Source organism: Bos grunniens, chromosome 27 (genome assembly GCF_055505025.1).
Source record: "Bos grunniens cultivar Pamir isolate PY7600 chromosome 27, Bosgru_T2T1.0, whole genome shotgun sequence".
Classification (NCBI taxonomy): Eukaryota; Metazoa; Chordata; class Mammalia; order Artiodactyla; family Bovidae; genus Bos; species Bos grunniens.
The window spans coordinates 3,679,777-3,696,899 of NC_141191.1; the positions used below are offsets into that span (position 1 = coordinate 3,679,777).

The 17,123-nt window shown below is 42.3% G+C and overlaps 1 protein-coding gene across 1 annotated transcript in view; it reads right to left on the minus strand.

The window, feature by feature from the left end:
* The window catches only part of CSMD1 (CUB and Sushi multiple domains 1), a 2,074,203-nt gene that overhangs the window by 355,047 nt on the left and 1,702,033 nt on the right, over positions 1 to 17,123 (minus strand). Inside the window, exons 20-22 of the mRNA XM_086379826.1 lie at positions 8,724 to 8,840; positions 7,090 to 7,305; positions 2,162 to 2,350 (exon numbers count right to left, since the gene is read on the minus strand). Coding sequence (XP_086235952.1) covers positions 2,162 to 2,350; positions 7,090 to 7,305; positions 8,724 to 8,840 — 522 coding nt within the window. The remainder of the gene's footprint in view (positions 1 to 2,161; positions 2,351 to 7,089; positions 7,306 to 8,723; positions 8,841 to 17,123) is intronic.

A 17,123-nucleotide genomic window follows, 5' to 3' on the forward strand; every position in this document is an offset into this window, starting at 1 on the left:
GTCCATGGGGTCACAAAGAATCGGACGTGACTGAGCAACTGAACTGAACTGATGCTGAAGCTAAAGCTCCAAAACTTTGCTGACCTGATGGAAAGAGCTGGATCATTGGAAAAGACCTGATGCTGGGAAAGATTGAGGGCAGGAGAAGAAGCGGGTGACAGAGGATGAGATGGTTGGATGGCGTCATTGACTCAATGAATGTGATTTTGAGAAAACGCCAGGAGATAGTGAAGAACAGGGAGGCCTGGCATGCAGTAGTGTTTCATGCAGTCACAAGAGTAGGGCATGACTTATCGACTGAACAATAACACGGCTATTCAAAGGTCTCTTGTGGCCAGATGGGCTGGAAGGAAATTTTGGGGGAGCAGCTGGTGAAACACAAGAGGAAAAATATAAAACAGCCTCAGCCCAAGCCACTGTGCTGTCTCAGTGCTGGGGTGAAAGCCTAGTATTGGAATCTTGCTAATTGTACTGGTGGGCAAAGGTCTTAGGCTCTTAGTGTTCCCTTCTGTAGAATGGATCTGACACATGCAAAGAGTTCAGAGCTGTGCTGGTCTAGAAATATTAACTATTAGTTCAACCCCAGTTGCTCCTCATTTTACACTTAAGGCAACGATGCAAAACCCAAGATAAGAAGAATGAATCTAGATAAAATAGAATAAAGGCAAATAGAATATTATAATTGATAGACAATGTTACAATGAGGAATACATCTTCAGCTTCATTGGGTTGGGAGTTTTTTCTCCAGATTTTAACCATCTTGTTCAGTAATTTCTAATTTGAGGTAAATGGATTCTAGGCAACTCTTAGAACATCTAGGATCATCTAGAAAATAATTTTCTTAGAAAGTATTCCTTTTTCCTTTAGGCCATGCTCAAAATTGGCATCCAATTCTCAAATAAAATCCATAACTAAAAAAAAAAGTGAGAACTACTGTTTTAGGAGAAAGTCAGATCGTACAAAGGTCAGATATGCACCCCAGCAGGAAGCAGAGATGATACATTTCATGTTCATTTGTCTAATTTTTTATATTAAAGTCCTCACTACCCTACTGTCTATGCCACATTGAAACTCAAAAAGACAGTATTGACTTTTGAATCACGTAATATTTCTAAATAATTAAAGAGATTCTGTTCTTTGGAAAAAGTATGGTTTATGAAGTTAACAATTCAGTATTTTTATGGATTATGAAATTTCAGTTTCACAACTTGCCCACCAGGCTCTAGTGTATCAGGTGGTAAGAGGCACGTGGAGGGTACCAGGGGCTCCTCAAGAACTCAGAAGGCTCACAGTGAAGGGGTCTGAGGGTCCTAACTAGACAGATGCCATAATGCTGTGACATTAGCCATGCTTGGTAGCTCTACAGGACAGACTGCAAGCCCTTCTCATGCTGAGCAGCACGGCAGAGGGCAGGCAGAAGACACTGCCCCTGGAGCTAATGACTAGACTAGCCAGACCTTCAGCCAAGCTTTCTTGTTTAAACTCTGAGCACCAGATCGATTCTCTGATGAACTCCTCACAGCAGCACAGGCTCAGGTTAACAACAAATACACCCCATGGAATGGGCATCCTGAATTCCACAGTCTCAGCACAGTGCCTCGTTCCAAATACCTAGATAAAGATTCATACAGCTCTACAGAATGACCGCTTGAATTCCTCGACAACACAGGGAGAAAACTAATCCAGCATTACAACTGCTAGCACACCCAGTTTGCAGGAGTACGCACAATCCTCTAATCAGAGTGTAAAGAAACAACAAAACCAGCACTTTAAATTGTCACCAGCAGAGGCTCACTGCTTTTAAGCAACAGAATTGTCAAAGGCTGTGGTAATACAGCCTGCCTTCTAGCTTTTTCTTTTTCCTTTGTCCCAGGTATACAGTGTATACGTTTATATATATATATTCTTCCTCATTACTACACTTGGCATAGGCTTCAGTTTCACCCCCACTCAGTCATGAGGTTTTAGAGCTGAAAGGGGCTGGCTTTGTCACCGAGGTAACCACAGCCCAGAGGGGGTCCTGTCCCCCTGCCCTGGGAAGTGGAGCCTCTGTCCATCCCAACGGGTGGCCCTCACCCCTCCCTGGCCCAGGGGCCCTGCGCGCTGACTGCACCACGCCCTGTCCCCTGGATGAATGAAATGAAAGCGTGTGACCACCTACCCACACACCTTGGCAGAGGTGCACTCCACACACGGCGGCCCCCACCCAGGCACGTGAGCTTGGTAGCACCTTCTAAGCGGTAACCCGGGAAGCAGGAGAAGGTCAGTGCGTCCCCGACTCCGAAGTGAAAGCCGATTCTTCTGCTGAAGGCCGGGACGCCAGGGTCATCACATGGCTCGAGGTCGTACTCTGAGACAGGAAGGGACAAAGCATATGTGGGAACCTGTGTAAACACTCAAACATCACTTGGCAAGAATCCAAAGCTGCTATTAATTTTTAAAAAGTAAATCACTAGACATATATTTTTTTTCCCCCAGACTCTGCTGTGACTGTCACATGGATTGTTGTTCTTTGCACTATAGGTTTTCACATGACAAATAGAACAACTTATAGTGTTTAAAAGGGCTTCCCTGGTGACTCAGAGGTTAAAGCGTCTGCCTGCAATGTGGGAGACCTGGGTTCAATCCCTGGGTCGGGAAGATCCCCTGGAGAAGGAAACGGCAACCCATTCCAGTATTCTTGCCTGGAGAATCCCATGGATGGAGGAGCCTGGTAGGCTGCAGTCCACAGGGTCGCAAGGAGTCGGGCACGACTGAGCAACTTCACTTATTTACTTACTTATAGTATTTAAAAAAGTAGATGTAGGGACATCCCTCGTGGTCCAGTGGCTGAGACATTGTGCTCCCAAAGCAGGGCGCTCAGGCTCAATCCCTGGCCAGGGGATTAGACCTCACATGCTGCAACTAGAGTTTGCATGCTGCAACTAGACCCAGTGCAGGCAAATAAATCAATATTTAAAAAAAATAGATGTATAACATTTTAATAACCTGATCCATTTAGAACTGTCACTTTAACAGTATGGACTTATTCTAGTGACACATCTAATTGCTGAAGTCAGTTACTGTCCTCTTCTTAAAGGTGATTTGGATAAACAAGACCCCATGGAGCAGAAACTAAAAGCAACATCACAGGGTTTTGCTGGTGGAAAATTTATCATAACCAATTCCACTCCTAAAATACTCCTAAAAACGTATGGAACAGCAAAACTGTAACCTGCCTATGTTTCAATTTTAAGCCATGTTTTATTGAAATGCAATAGAAAATGTTCTGGAAACTGCTGGAAATTTCTGCAAAGTACTCAGGAAGAAGGTGCTAATTTAGTAATCAAGAAAAAAAAAAAAGATTAATGTCTGGTGTTTTGCTGCATTGGGGGATTAAATGTACAAAGTACCAGAGCTAATAACACTGTATATTTGTCTCATTCTGTGGTGTTGATTCTTTCAAGCCTCAATTATAACAGTACAGTTGCATCTGCAGTGTCATAGGTCTCAAGGTGCATCCTTCAGACCATTTTTCTCCTTCTTGCCTTTTTCTTCAGTGTCTAATGCCCAGTGCTTAGTCAGATAGGATCAAATGGTGACCACCATCAGAGATTTGAATGACAGAAAGAGTTTCAAAGAAGTTAAAGTGACAGGTAAAGAATGAGCAATATTGCGATGAAGGGGAGACAAAAGACAGGTTCTCCTAAGGTGGTGGGAAAGTGTGCTGGTTCTTCTGAAAACAATTGCCTCCCCTTCCCTATTTCCAGCTCTCTTAACTGTGGATTCTGTACTCTCAATAAACATAGTAAATTCAACTATCATTCCCCCAGTATTTCTCAATTTAAATCCACGTTTTCTACTCCCATCATCCACAAGTTTTATCACTTCTTATGAGGTGTCCTGACCTCATAAGAAGAAATCTCCTTCCCCATTTTTCCCTTGCCTCACCCAATTGACTGGTCAACATGCAAGTGCCACGCTTGCCACATTGTCTTTTTCCTGTTTTTCATTTAGGTAAAAACTCTATTCTGGATCTCTGACATATTCAAACTACTCTGGTCACTCTGGAAATATGATCATTAATTTGACTTATTTTTAATATGGCCCAGAAAGGGGAAAAGTAATATCATTTAATTCAACCCAATAAATATTTATTTGTCATACCAAAACAGGACGGTAGACTTCCTGGGAAGAACAGACAGTACTGGACCTCTGGAGGGAGGAGTTTGCCTGGTGAGGGATGAAGAAAGGCCCTGAATGAAGAGGAAACCACATCTGTAAAGGCACTGAGCTGCCCAGATTCTCATCTTTTGAAGAGGATGACCAGGAAATTATGTGAACTCACAGAAAGTTGGCATTCAGAAGGCAGAATCATAGGAGGTGTGGCGAAGGGAGGTGGGAATAGTAAGTGAACACAGAGAATGGTCAGAAATGGACGCTCAAGGTAGAGCAGATGGATCTGGGAAGGTGGACAGCCTGACCTAAACATTCTGGAGTACTGAGTTCTTCTCTCCCGATATCCCTTCATTATCTGCAGGGACAGATAATGTGTGATACATACCGACAAACATGACTCCTTGTCTGAGTTCTTCTCCCCCGATACCCCCTCATTATCTGCAGGGACACTGACTGGGAGACACAAATGCTCCTTTAATGTCTGTGCGTGCAGGTGCACTCAGGTGTGTCTGCTCTTTGTGACCCCATGGACTGTAGCCCACCAGCCTCTCCTGTCCATGGGATTCTCCAGGCAAGAATACTGGAGCGGACAGACATTTCCTTCTCCAGGGGATCTTTACAACTCAGGGATCAAACTCAGGTCTCTTATGTCTCCTGCATTGGCAGACAGATTCTTTACCCACTGAGCCTCCTAAGAAGTCACTTCAATAACCTTTCTAAAAAGGACAGAAACAAACCAGACCAACAAGGAAAAAAAAAAATCCAGATATAAGTGCATACCGATTTGGTACAAATATCTGAAAAATCCTCAGATAGGCAAATGCTTCATTTGCACAATAAAGTTGTTACTTCTTTGGGCAGAAAAAATAAACTCCATTGTGTTAGTGTCACTGGCAATCGTTCACAGCCCTGTTTCAGTGTATTTTGTTCTTAGCCTGACTGTCTGAGTGTGCATGTGTGATATAGTATAGACAAACGTGACTCCTGCAAGTCTTATAGACTGCGTTCTATGGGTTGTGCGCACATGAATTGTTACACATGCTCAAAAAGTGTTGCCACTTTGGTCTTAAAATTTAAAACTACTTTAAAACTGCCCGAAATCACTACAAAGACACAGGAACGCGTGTGTTGCTGTTCCTGTTGTCCCCTTGCTTTTTTGTTGAGGAAGTTTATGGAAGGATGCAGCCAACTTTACACCTGCCCTCTGACTCCTGGAGTCAAAAGCCTCCCGGTAGCTGTGTCACTTGCAGCTGTGTGTTGGGAGGGATGGGACTAAGAAAGAGATGGTGCAGAACGGGTAGAGGTTGCACAGACGCCTGAGAAACATCTACAGCGCAGATCCACAGACTGGCGCCACTGCCAATTTCTGTCTTTGGAGTATTCTGCTTAAATTCATTTTGGATCACGATGAAAGGAGAAAGAGAGTGGAGTGATAGTCTCACAGTGATTCTAATTGAGATCCACCACGGGAGAACACACAGAAAGACGGATTTAGGTATTAGCGTTAGGAAGATTTAAGTCTTTGATATAGAAAGCGGCCAATTTCATGATTACCATTGATTGTGGCAAATTTCGATGATACCAAGTAGTCTGAACCTGTCTGGGAAAGCTCCATTAATTCAGTGAAATAACAGGAAAAATCAACATAGTCAGATTAAGATAAATGGCAATTGGTCATAATTACAGGGAGTATAAAATGATTCAGAGAATCTTAAAATCCCTAAGAAGTCTTTTTTAAAAATAACATTTCAATTTGAAAATCATACTTCAATAAAGCTAAAAAAGACAGTATTTCATTTTATATATTTTAATGATCATGTGATATTTAGCAAGTGTTTATTGACAACTTAACTAATTCCTACTATGTGTAAGATACTGGACTGGAACAGTTTTGATGTGAAGGAGGAATAAGGAAATACTTCTACAAAGACTTTTAGCCTCAGAAGAGGAGATAACATAAATATTCAGATGTTTTAGCAGAGAATCTGATGAGTTGCATCACAGGTTATTAGGGAATTAACTGGAACAATAAAAATAGAAGAAACTACTTGTAATTACAGGACTCAGAGATCACCTTATGAAAACTACTTTAGCTCTGGGCAATGAAATGTGATGTAGGAAACAATTTTATTTGCCAAAGCATCAGATACACAAATGGAGATTAATATAGTTGTTTACACCAGTCAGTCGTCTCAGAGCAGTGATTGCCTCTGCCAGCTGGGGTGCATCTGAGACCCAGTGGGACATCTGACCCTGATGCTTGTGGAACACTGTTTGCTTACGTGATTAAAATTATTCCCCACATGTTTGACCAGTGAACTGTCTGTACTTGTTTTTTTCACCTGTAAAAATATATTAATACTGTTCTTAGCAATCTAACACATACAGACAATGGCTGAAACTACATAAACCTCTACATAAACCTCTCATAAGGTATTATCTATGTTTTATAATAAAGGTGGAAATGTTTCTTAATTTTGGAGTATGGTTTTCTTGCTTTCATGATGGCATTAAGGTTAACAAGAAGCTCATCCTCGATTGTGCATGGTCACATTTTTTCCATCCTAAAGGTGGCTCTCATCACAAGTACTGGGTCTCCTGGAAGGCAGGACCCAAAACAATGAGACCACAGTGAATTCTGAGCACATTCCCCAGTAAGGACAGTGTCCTCAGAGGTTCTGGTAGCACTGATGACAAGAGGCTTAGACGGCAGTGATATTAGCAAATTTGGGGGGATGAGAATTTACAGTTGATGTGCAACAAACAATGTCTTGGGGCTGCCAGGCAACTGTTTGTTGGTCTCACCTCCTCCTCCATACCAACTAGATCTTCCCACTGGTCAGCTGTTTACCTGTAAACACACACACACACACGTGTGCGTGCTCACACAATGATACAATTACTGCCCGAGAAGATAAGACACTGACATACCTGAAAATGTGATATTGAAGCCCTCGTAGGAAATGGAAAAGTCTGATATAAACCGAAGCTGGGCTGTGAAGTTTCCAAACAAACCCGCCTTGATGGTGTGAGGCAGCACTGAGCCCGTGAGCCTGGCCACCGGCTCCGAGAAGCTCCCGTCCTCGGTGATCAGCAGGTAGTCGTGGGAACTCTCCAAGTGAAAGGTATGGAAGATCATCTGGACTCCTGAGAGACAGAGATGGAGTCGGTGAGGGGGAGACAGAGAGAGACACACAGAGAGACAGAGAGAGAGACAGACAGTCAGACAGAGGGAGACAGAGAGAAAGAGAGAGACAGACAGAGAGAGACAGAGACAGAGAGAGACAGAGAGAGAGAGACAGGGAGAGAAATGGAGACGGTGAGAGGGAGACAGAGAGAAAGAAAGGGAGAGGGTGACAGAGAGAGAGAGAGAGATGGCAATGGAGACAGAGGTGGAGTCGGTGAGAGGAAGAGGCAGATGGAGAGAGAGAGAGACAGAGAGAGAAAGGGCAGAGAGGGGAGTAAGGGGGTACTGATAGAATCAATAACTGGGGAAAGAATTCTTCCTGGGCATCAAAGTCTTGAATCAAAATATAATCTTGAAATGCAATCTGAATTATGAAGTTTGAAAGAAAAGTACAGAGAATGGGTAGAAAGAGGATGGCTTTAGGAATAAAAGAGAAGAAGGAATAAACAGCAAAACCCAATGTTTTGGTGTATGTAGGTATAGATACAGATACAGATTAGACACAGGGATATACAGCGAGCTACGGATGCAGGTTCCAACATAAACACATAACTAAACTCAGCAGCAGGGTTCAGTAGACTGTGCACAGCCTCTCGGGGCAAGCGTTTGTGACTAAGGAGACAAGGACCAGACCACTTTCCAATTGATAGTAAACGTGTCCTTTAGAAACACCAGGCTTGGAGGTTTAATATAGAAACTTGCACAAGTGAGGGAAGAGAGTTGTGAAAACCTAGTTTCATGTGGCCCTTTGGGAATATGATCCCCTAGTAGCTATACTCACAAAGTATTATGTCTGAATTCCTATACATAATGAATATAATTAACCATGAAGAGATCTTTTTAACGAAAATATTTATTTTTATGATTACAAAACCCTGGTCACTCATAACTTGCTTATTCTTTTTTTCTTTTTCAATTTCCTTCAAAGCCAAGTTCTCCTTAACATACAATTACTCATTATGTGTAATAATCCTCATCAGACTTAGAACACATGGCAAGTACAAGAATGAGGCTTAGATTTATCATGGAAATGAGAAGTTAGATAATTATTTATCTCCTTTTATTTAAGTGTTATTCACATGTTGTATAATGCATGCCTCTTTTCTTTAGCATTGCACCTGATTTTCAAGCTTATGTTCACAAGTGAAAAGTTGTTCAAGTTATCTGATCAATAGAGAATAAAATAAGGAATCAACTTTTGCTTGAATGTACCAATAATTTAGATTATTTTTTTCTAGAATCTTATTAAAAATCACTTAGTAATTGAAACATATATGAGGAAATTAGTTATCTTACTTGTTCACACATCAATATTTTTTGTTCCCATGTTGGCATCTAGTTAATTATTTTATATTTTTGAAATCCGTAATATTCTTACCCTTTCCATGAGACACCTCAATGGTCCATGTACAGTTTAGAGAGTTTGGGTAAAAATCTGGAAACCCAGGAGAAAGAACTGTTCCACTCTTTCCATGGATGTATCCTCCACAGAGGGCTTAAATAATAAGAAATATAATTTTAGTATTAAAGTTTCACAATGATTGCTACAATAAAATACTTTTAAAGTGGCATTTAATTTGCACAAGGAATAAAAGAATACTTAAGGTCACCTCCAGGAAAAACAAAACAAAACCAAAACTTTATTTTGCCTGCAATGTGTCAGTTCATATACAAAGACCTAATTAGTACAAAACCTGGAGAGACACCACAGAGTAGGCTATACCAGCTGAAGTGGAACCCTCCTGTGCGTCTGCTCGACTGTGTCACAGGATGCACAGCCCTTTGACCTGACTTTATTCCGAGTGCATCTGTGAGGATGCTCTTGGGTGAGGTGATGCTGGAACAGGTGGACTGAGGAGAGCAGGTGGCCCTCCCCTGATGGGGGCGGGCCTCTTCCAACAGGTCGGAGGCCTGAGGAGGTCGAAAAGGCTGAGCGTCTTATAAGCGAGATGGAACACATCTTGCCCGGCGGCTTTCACACTGGGACATCAGCTTCCTTTCTATCCTCAGTCTTGAACGGAAGCATCAGCTCCTTCTGAGTCTTGAGGCCGCTGGCCTCTGGACTGGAATTCACACCCTTGGGGCCCCTGGGTCTCCAGCTGGCTGACTACAGATCTGAGGGCCTCACAGCCTCTGTAATCATCTGAGTCAACTTCTTATGATAAATTTCTCCATCTCTACCTATATCTCTGTATCTTACTGATTCCAATCCTCTAGAGCTGCCAGCATTCTCAGTAGCACTTCATTGAATTTAAATCCTTTACAACAACACATGTCTTATTTGATATATCTCAGTCTCATTTCCGAAAGAAAGAAAAGAAAGTTGTACATAATCACTTGAGGGAGGAAGTCGACATGTTTAGGAATCAGTGTCCTGTGGAGGTTCCAGTGCTCAGACCTTGATGCCAGAAAGTGATGAATTCAGATGCTGCCCTGTCTCTGACTCTGTGGTCTTTGGCAAGTAGCTCATCCTCCTTCCTGCACATCTGTCTTATCTTAAAACTGAACACAGTGATAAAAGCCATCTCTTAGGGTAGCTGTTTATAACAACTGGCTTCATAGAACACAATTTACAGGGTCCCATATGTATTAAATACCCAAGACATTAGCTGTTGATTCTATGAATAGATTTTCATAGCATCACTATGTACAATACACGAGGGTCCATCAACAGATGAATGGATAAAGAAGATGCGGTACATATGCACAACTCTGCCATACAATCTGCGTCAGCTCTGGTGAGGTGGGTGAGTCTACAGAGCGAAGTAAGTCAGAAAGAGAAGAACAAATACAGTATATTAATGTATATATATACACGGAATCCAGAAAAATGGTATTGATGAACCTACTTGCAGGGAAGGAATGGAGACGCAGATGTAGAGAATGGACCTGTGGGCACAGTGGGGAGGGAGACGGAGGGATGACTGGAGAAAGTAGCGTCAGCGTATGTACACTATCAGGCATAAGATACCCATCTTACACGGGGTGAGAAGTTGCTGTATTGCACAGGGACCCCCATCTGACACTCTGTGATAACCTGGAGAGATGGGGTGGGCGAGGGGAGGCTAGGGAGGAACAGGGCGTATGTATAATTGTGGCTGATTTATGTTGCTATGTGGTAGGACCCAACACAACATTATAACATTAAAATTTTTAAATGTTTTTTAAATTTTAATTTTTAAAATTTTATAATTAATTATAAAAATAAAAACCAATAAAAAGAGAAACAGCAAGATATCAATAATTTAAAATTTGAATAAACTTTATAAAACTTAATTTTGCAGACAATTGATGAGTGGATATTTATCTTTTCTTTTCTATCTTAAGTCCTATCGTGGTTTCCTGAGAATGCAAGAGCTGAACCAACAAGGAATCAAACTGGCACAGGGGAGCTGGGGGGAAGGGCCAGGGACCAGGTTCAGCCCTGAGCTAGTGTCCAGGTCCTCTGGACCCTTAACCCCCGTGTTGTTCAAGGGTCCACTGTCACATGAATGTCCTGAATCATGTAAAAGCTGTTCCATAAATAACACTCAGAAAAGAATGAGCTCATTTGTAGAAAAAGTGATATTTCTCATCATGCTCACTCAGCATGTTATTTTAAGGAAACAGATAATTTCTTTGAATATGCAAACTTGAGATCTAGGTAAAAGACAGCAAAATATAAATTATTGAAAAGAGTTCTAGAATATTTTAAGAGGCTGAAGTTTTCACATCTTAAAGTTACATTGACTCATTTTATTATGAAAAAGGTAATAACATAGCATTTAACATTAATTTATTCAAAAAATAGTTACTGAGTACCTGCTATTTTTGGGGCTTCCCTGGTGGCTCAGAGGGTAAAGCATCTGCCTGCAATGCAGGGAACCTGGGTTTGATCCTTGGGTCAGGAAGATCCCCTGGAGAAGGAAATGGCAACCCACTCCAGTACTCTTGCCTGGAAAATCCCATGGACAGAGAAGCCTGGTAGACGACAGTCCATGGGATCACAAAGAGGCTGACATGACTGAGCGACTTCACTTTCACTTTCACCTGCTGTGTATGAGCAAAATAGACAAAAATCTCTGCTCTGGCAGAGTGCACATTCCAGCTGAAGAAGAGAGAATATAATATGAATGACTGACTATATACAATGTTGGAAGATGACACATGCCAGGGAAGAAAATGCAGAAAGAAAGAAGAACTGGCTTGGGGCAGAATAAACGGGGTTGGGGGGAAGATCTGACTCAGGAGGTGGCCGTGAAGAAAGACTTGAGACAGAAGGAAGCACTTGATAATCTGGGGAAGAACTTGCTTGAAGACAAAACCAGCAGGATGAAGGCCAGAGAGAGTGGGCTGCCAGGGTGGGGAGTGGGCTGCTGTTGTTGTTCAGTCACTCAGTCGTGCCCAGCACCTTGCGACCCCATGGAGTGCAGCATGCCAAGCTTCCCTGTCCTCCACCATCTCCTGAAGTTTGCTCAAACTCATGTCCATTGAGTCAGTGATGCCATCCAACCATCTCATCCTCTATCATCCCCTTCTCCTCCTGCCCTCAATCTTTCCCAGCATCAAGGTCTTTTCCAATAAGTCAGCTCTTTGCATCAGGTAGCCAAAGGATTGGCACTTCAGCTTCAGCATCAGTCCTTCCACTGAATATTCAGGGTTGATTTCCTTTAGGATGGACTTGTTGGATGTCCTTGCAGTCCAAGGGAACTCTTTGGAGTCTTCTCTGGCACCACAATTTGAAAGCATCAATTCTTCAATGCTCAGCCTTCATCAGGGTCCAACTCTCACATCCATACATGACTACTGGAAAAACCATAACCTTAACTATACAGACCTTTGCTGGCAAAGTGATGTCTCTGCTTTTTAATATGCTGTCTAGATTTATCACAGCTTTTCTTCCAAGGAGCAATCATCTTTTAATTTCATGGCTACAGTCACCTTCCACAGTGATTTTGGAGCCCAAGAAAATAAAAAGTCTGCTGGGGTAGGGGCAATCTGGTGGGGAGAGTGGGGAGAGAAGGGAGAGAGTCCTGGGCCCTGGGTCAGAAGGGAGAGAGTCCTGACCCCCTGGATGGGGTCAGATCCCATCCAGACCATGGCCCATCTCTGAGTGTGATGAAGGGCCACCTAAGGGTCCTGCACAGAAGATGAAGTGGGTCCACTTGGCTTTTAGTTTGGGTGCTGGGCTGCTATGTGAGGAGGGGGTTGAGTGGCAGAAAGCAAAACAGGTAAGACCCTGGACAGAACATCAGCAGAGATGTGGTGGGAAGTGGTCAGAACCCAGTAATGTTTTGAAGGTAGAGCTGATAGGATTTCCTTGTCAATGGGATGTGGGTGCCATAAAGGAAAAGGAAGATTGTAGGATGATTATAAGGTTCTAAGGCTGAGTGGGGGAATGGACTTGGGAAGAACCAGGTTTTGAAAGTAAACCAGTTCAGTTTTGGATACACAAGTGCAATGCTTATGAGACATCCATGCCGAATGGTTGGAGCTGTAATTGGATATGCAAGTCTGGATCCCATGAGAGAGGTCTGACCAAGGGCTAGAAAGATGAGATCATCAACACTATGAATGCAGATGTAGATAAAAAGACTAAAACCTGGGATGTTCCTATGAATAAGACAGACAAGTCCCTGTTTTTCCAGTTTACTTTCAGGTGGGCAAGGCAGATAAATTAATAAAAAGATAGTCAAGCATGATTTATTCTGAGGACAAGAATCATAACTGGTTCTCAGAGGCAGGTGAGGTGAGAAGAGTACAGCAGGCAAGCGATGGCCACGTGGCCACGACGATGAGCACTGAGAAAGCGAAGGACAGATGGAGGCAAGACAGACAGTCAGCTCACCCAGGGTTAACAGTTTGCTTGGTGACAGGCCAGTAGCTGCCAATTTACTGCAAGGTCACTGGGTTCCTGCTGGTCTTTTAAGGAAAACGCTCCTCTTACAGATTCTCAGTTATCAGCTTCTGTCATTCCCACATTCTCTCTCATCTTCTCAGACCATGCACACAGTCTTCCAGGAAATTCAAGTTTGCAAACAAGTCAGTCGTTGTTTCAAAGAACCAGAAACCTGCCTTCACTAATTTTATTTTTAAATGTCTTTCTCTGCCTAGATTGGAGGAAGGCACGAGTCGAGGCATGTAGACTATATCACAGGCGCTAGTCACTTTCCGCCTGGGAGGTAGCAGCGCAAGAGGGGGAGGAAGAAAAGGTGACAGATTCTACTCACTCCCTGGAAGATACGATTTATTTCCACAGCACCAACTCTAACTGACGCTGAAACTCCAATACTTTGGCCACCTGATATGAAGAGCTGACTCATTTGAAAAGACCCTGATGCTAGGAAAGATTGAGGGCAGGAGGAAAAGGGGCCGACAGAGGATGAGATGGCTGGATGCCATCACCGACTCAATGGACATGAGTCTGGGTGAACTCCGGGAGTTGGTGATGGGCAGGGAGGCCTGGCGTGCTGCAGTTCATGGGGGTGGGCAAATGCTCAGACATGACTGAGTGACTGAACTGAATCGAGCTCTAACTTGTAACCTCACAGCTTTCAGCTTCATAATTTAAACTCTGATATACACTATTGCAGGCATGCTCAGTCAAATGTCTGACTCTTTGGTGACCTCATGGACTGCAGCCCACCAGGCTCCTCTCTCCATGGGATTTCCCAGGCAAGAATACTGGAGTGGGTTGCGATTTTCATCTCCAGGAGATCTTCTTGACCCAGGGATCAAATCCACATTTCCTGCACTGGCAGGCAGATTCTTCACCGCTCAGCCACTTGGGAAGCCCCGTACACTATTGATACCATGTATAAAATAGACAACTAGTGTGAACCTACTGCACAGCTCAGGGAACTCTGCTCAGTGCTCTCCGGTGACCAAAACAGGAAGGAAACACAAAAGAGAGGGGATAGATGTGTACCTATAGCTGAATCCTGCTGCTGTACAGCAGAAACTTACACAACATTATAAAGCAACTACATTCCAATTAAAAAAAAACAAAAAAACAAAGCACTTTCACTTCTTTCTCAAACCACAGCTGGGCTGGCAACTGCCTGCTAAGCATTTCAGAATGAAACCTGTGGGTCCCTACTCTCCCCTCACTGCCTGCATCATCACCTCTCACTTCTGGCAAGTTCTGTAACTGGTATGTTTCAGCTTGTTTGTGTCCACTTGACCTCCTGCCTCCTAATGCTTGCTTCTTCCTTGAAGAGACTAGCACGTGAAAGCACGCAGTATACTGGCTGGTTTCTTTATTTTTTCTATTATTTCCTCCTTTTTTTTTTTTTGCTTTAAATTGTTAATAAAGTTCTATTTAAAGCAAAAAAACTTAATGGGGTTACTTTTCATTTCAGATTATTTGTGGACTCCCCATGCCCTACAGAAGTTGTTTTTGTTCATTCATTCATTTATATGGAAATCCTTTCCTCAAAAGAAGTCTTCTACAGAACACCATGATTTAAAAAAAAAAGTCATGGATAAATGAGAGCTGTTCAGTTGAGGTGGCCCTGCCCTTGTCCTAGCTTTCACCTTGAGCACTGCACACGTGGTCTCAAATCTCTCACCCATGGAAACAGGGCCATGCTCACAGGACCAGCCTGAGCAGCCCTCGAACTTTGATCAGCACCCACCATTGGCAAATAAACCTCTCTCCTTCAGTCCCTGCCGGCCATGTTTATGACTTTATGCCTGATTCTCACTGTTTCTTCACTTTCAGTCTTTTCTTTCCTTTCAACCTCATTATTAAAGATTCATCATGAAAGTTGTCATCCAAGCCTTTCAAGTTCCTTTATCTCTGTATTCTCAACCATTTGTCCTTTGTCCTGTGTCTAATAGAGCATTTACTTCTTTGGATGATTGAAAAATAAGTCTTTCTTCTCTCTATTCTAATAGATTATGAACTTGCCAACTGTGTGCCCATAAAATCAGTGGTTTTCCAATAAATGCTTTTGGAAAAAACAAAGAGTTTACAAAAATATTTATTAAATGTAGAAACTTTTGCAAAGATTTCTTACATTTGTATTTCACTAAATAAAAGAGGGTCAACTTATTGTAATGTTCACTTTGCTTCTTCAAAATCTGAGTATCTAAAGCATAAATTAAAAAAAAGAAAGAAATGCAGCAATGCTATTAATATGGTGTGAGAGATATTGATAGAATTTACCTTTTTTCATGGTGATATAAAATATTATAATTAATTCTGATTTCTTCTTTCCTTTCTGAGAGCTGTGAATTTTTGAAAGTGTAAATATCCTATTGATGTATTATTTGTCACAATAAAAACCCATAGGGTTTAAGAGATGGCTTATGACTTGAAAAGGCAACAAAAATAATTCTTAAGGTTAAATGAAAACAGTCAACCATGACAGACTAAACGTCTCATATCAAACTCTAAAATCTCCAAAGTGTGCAGATTTATTAATCACCTTTTATCATAAATGTATTAATATCTGAGACAAGTTACAAGGAAGCATAAGCAAATAGTTTATGTTACCAATCTCTTGAGAAAGTTTAAACTCCAAATTTACATAAATTTAAATTGGAAGACAATAATAGATAAAATGCACAAGTCTAATGCACCTGATCATTTCCTACGGAAAACAAATATATAGCATCTCAGATATTTGCAAAGCACACAAGGCCCTTTCCAGTCTATGCCCATGCCACTTCTAGAAAACTTCCTTCTGGTCATTCCACTGTTTCCATTCACTCTCCTTCACTGAACCTCCAGGAATTTGCAGAAAGTTCCACGCTGGTCAACTCATGTGAGCTTGCTCATTTCCTCTGCCTAGAATGCCTCTTTGCATATTAGATTTTGAGAAATTCTACTCAGCACTGGATTCCCATCCCAGGGTTCTATTTTAGATGAGTTCTTCTTCAACTGCTACTTCCTAGGGGAGACTGTATTAAATGATTAAATGTGAATACATAAACACTACAGTCTGAATGCTTGCATCCCCAAAACTCATGTTGAGATCCTAAGGTCTGATGTGATGGTATCAAGGGTGCGGCCTCTGATGTGATCCAGTCATGAGAGCTGATGCTGGTGGTTGTGGTGCTGATTTAGTTGCTCAGCTGTATCCGAATCTTTGCGACCTCATAGACTGTAGCCCACCAGGCTTCTCTGTCCATGGGATTTCCCAGGCAAGAATACTGGAGTGGGTAGCCATTTTCTTCTCCAGGGGATCTTCTCGACCCAGGAATCAAAACAACATCTCCTGCACTGGCAACCAGATTCTTTACCATTGAGCCACCACAGAAGCCCCACTAGGGCTGAGGTCTCATTCCTGGGATCAGAACGCTGATAAAAGAGGCCCCAGAGTGCTCCCTCATCCTTTCCACCATGAGATGACTTGAGGGAAGATGGCTGTCTACACCCCAATATAGGGCCCTGTAAGAACTCAGCCATGCTGGCAGCACCCTGATCTCAAAAAGAGTCATCATCCAAAATACTGAAATATATAACTTCCGTAGTTTATAAGCCACACAATTGGTGGCATTTTGTTATAGCAATTCAAATGGACTAAGAATATATACCATTTGATTGACTGGATTATAAGTGCTAAAGTTAGACTTTTAGAGCTACATATGGGAGAAATGGATGTCCGAAAAGCTAGTAGTGCTGGTGACCTGGAGCAAAAGCAGAAGAATTCTGGTGAAGGTGGAGTGCAACCTGGTCTTGCAGGATGAGGATGACTGGATAGAAGTGGAAAATAGTCTTGGATAGATACTAAAACGTTTAAACAAAGCCAAGTTGCCAACATCAAGTCAACAATAACATGTGCATATTGTT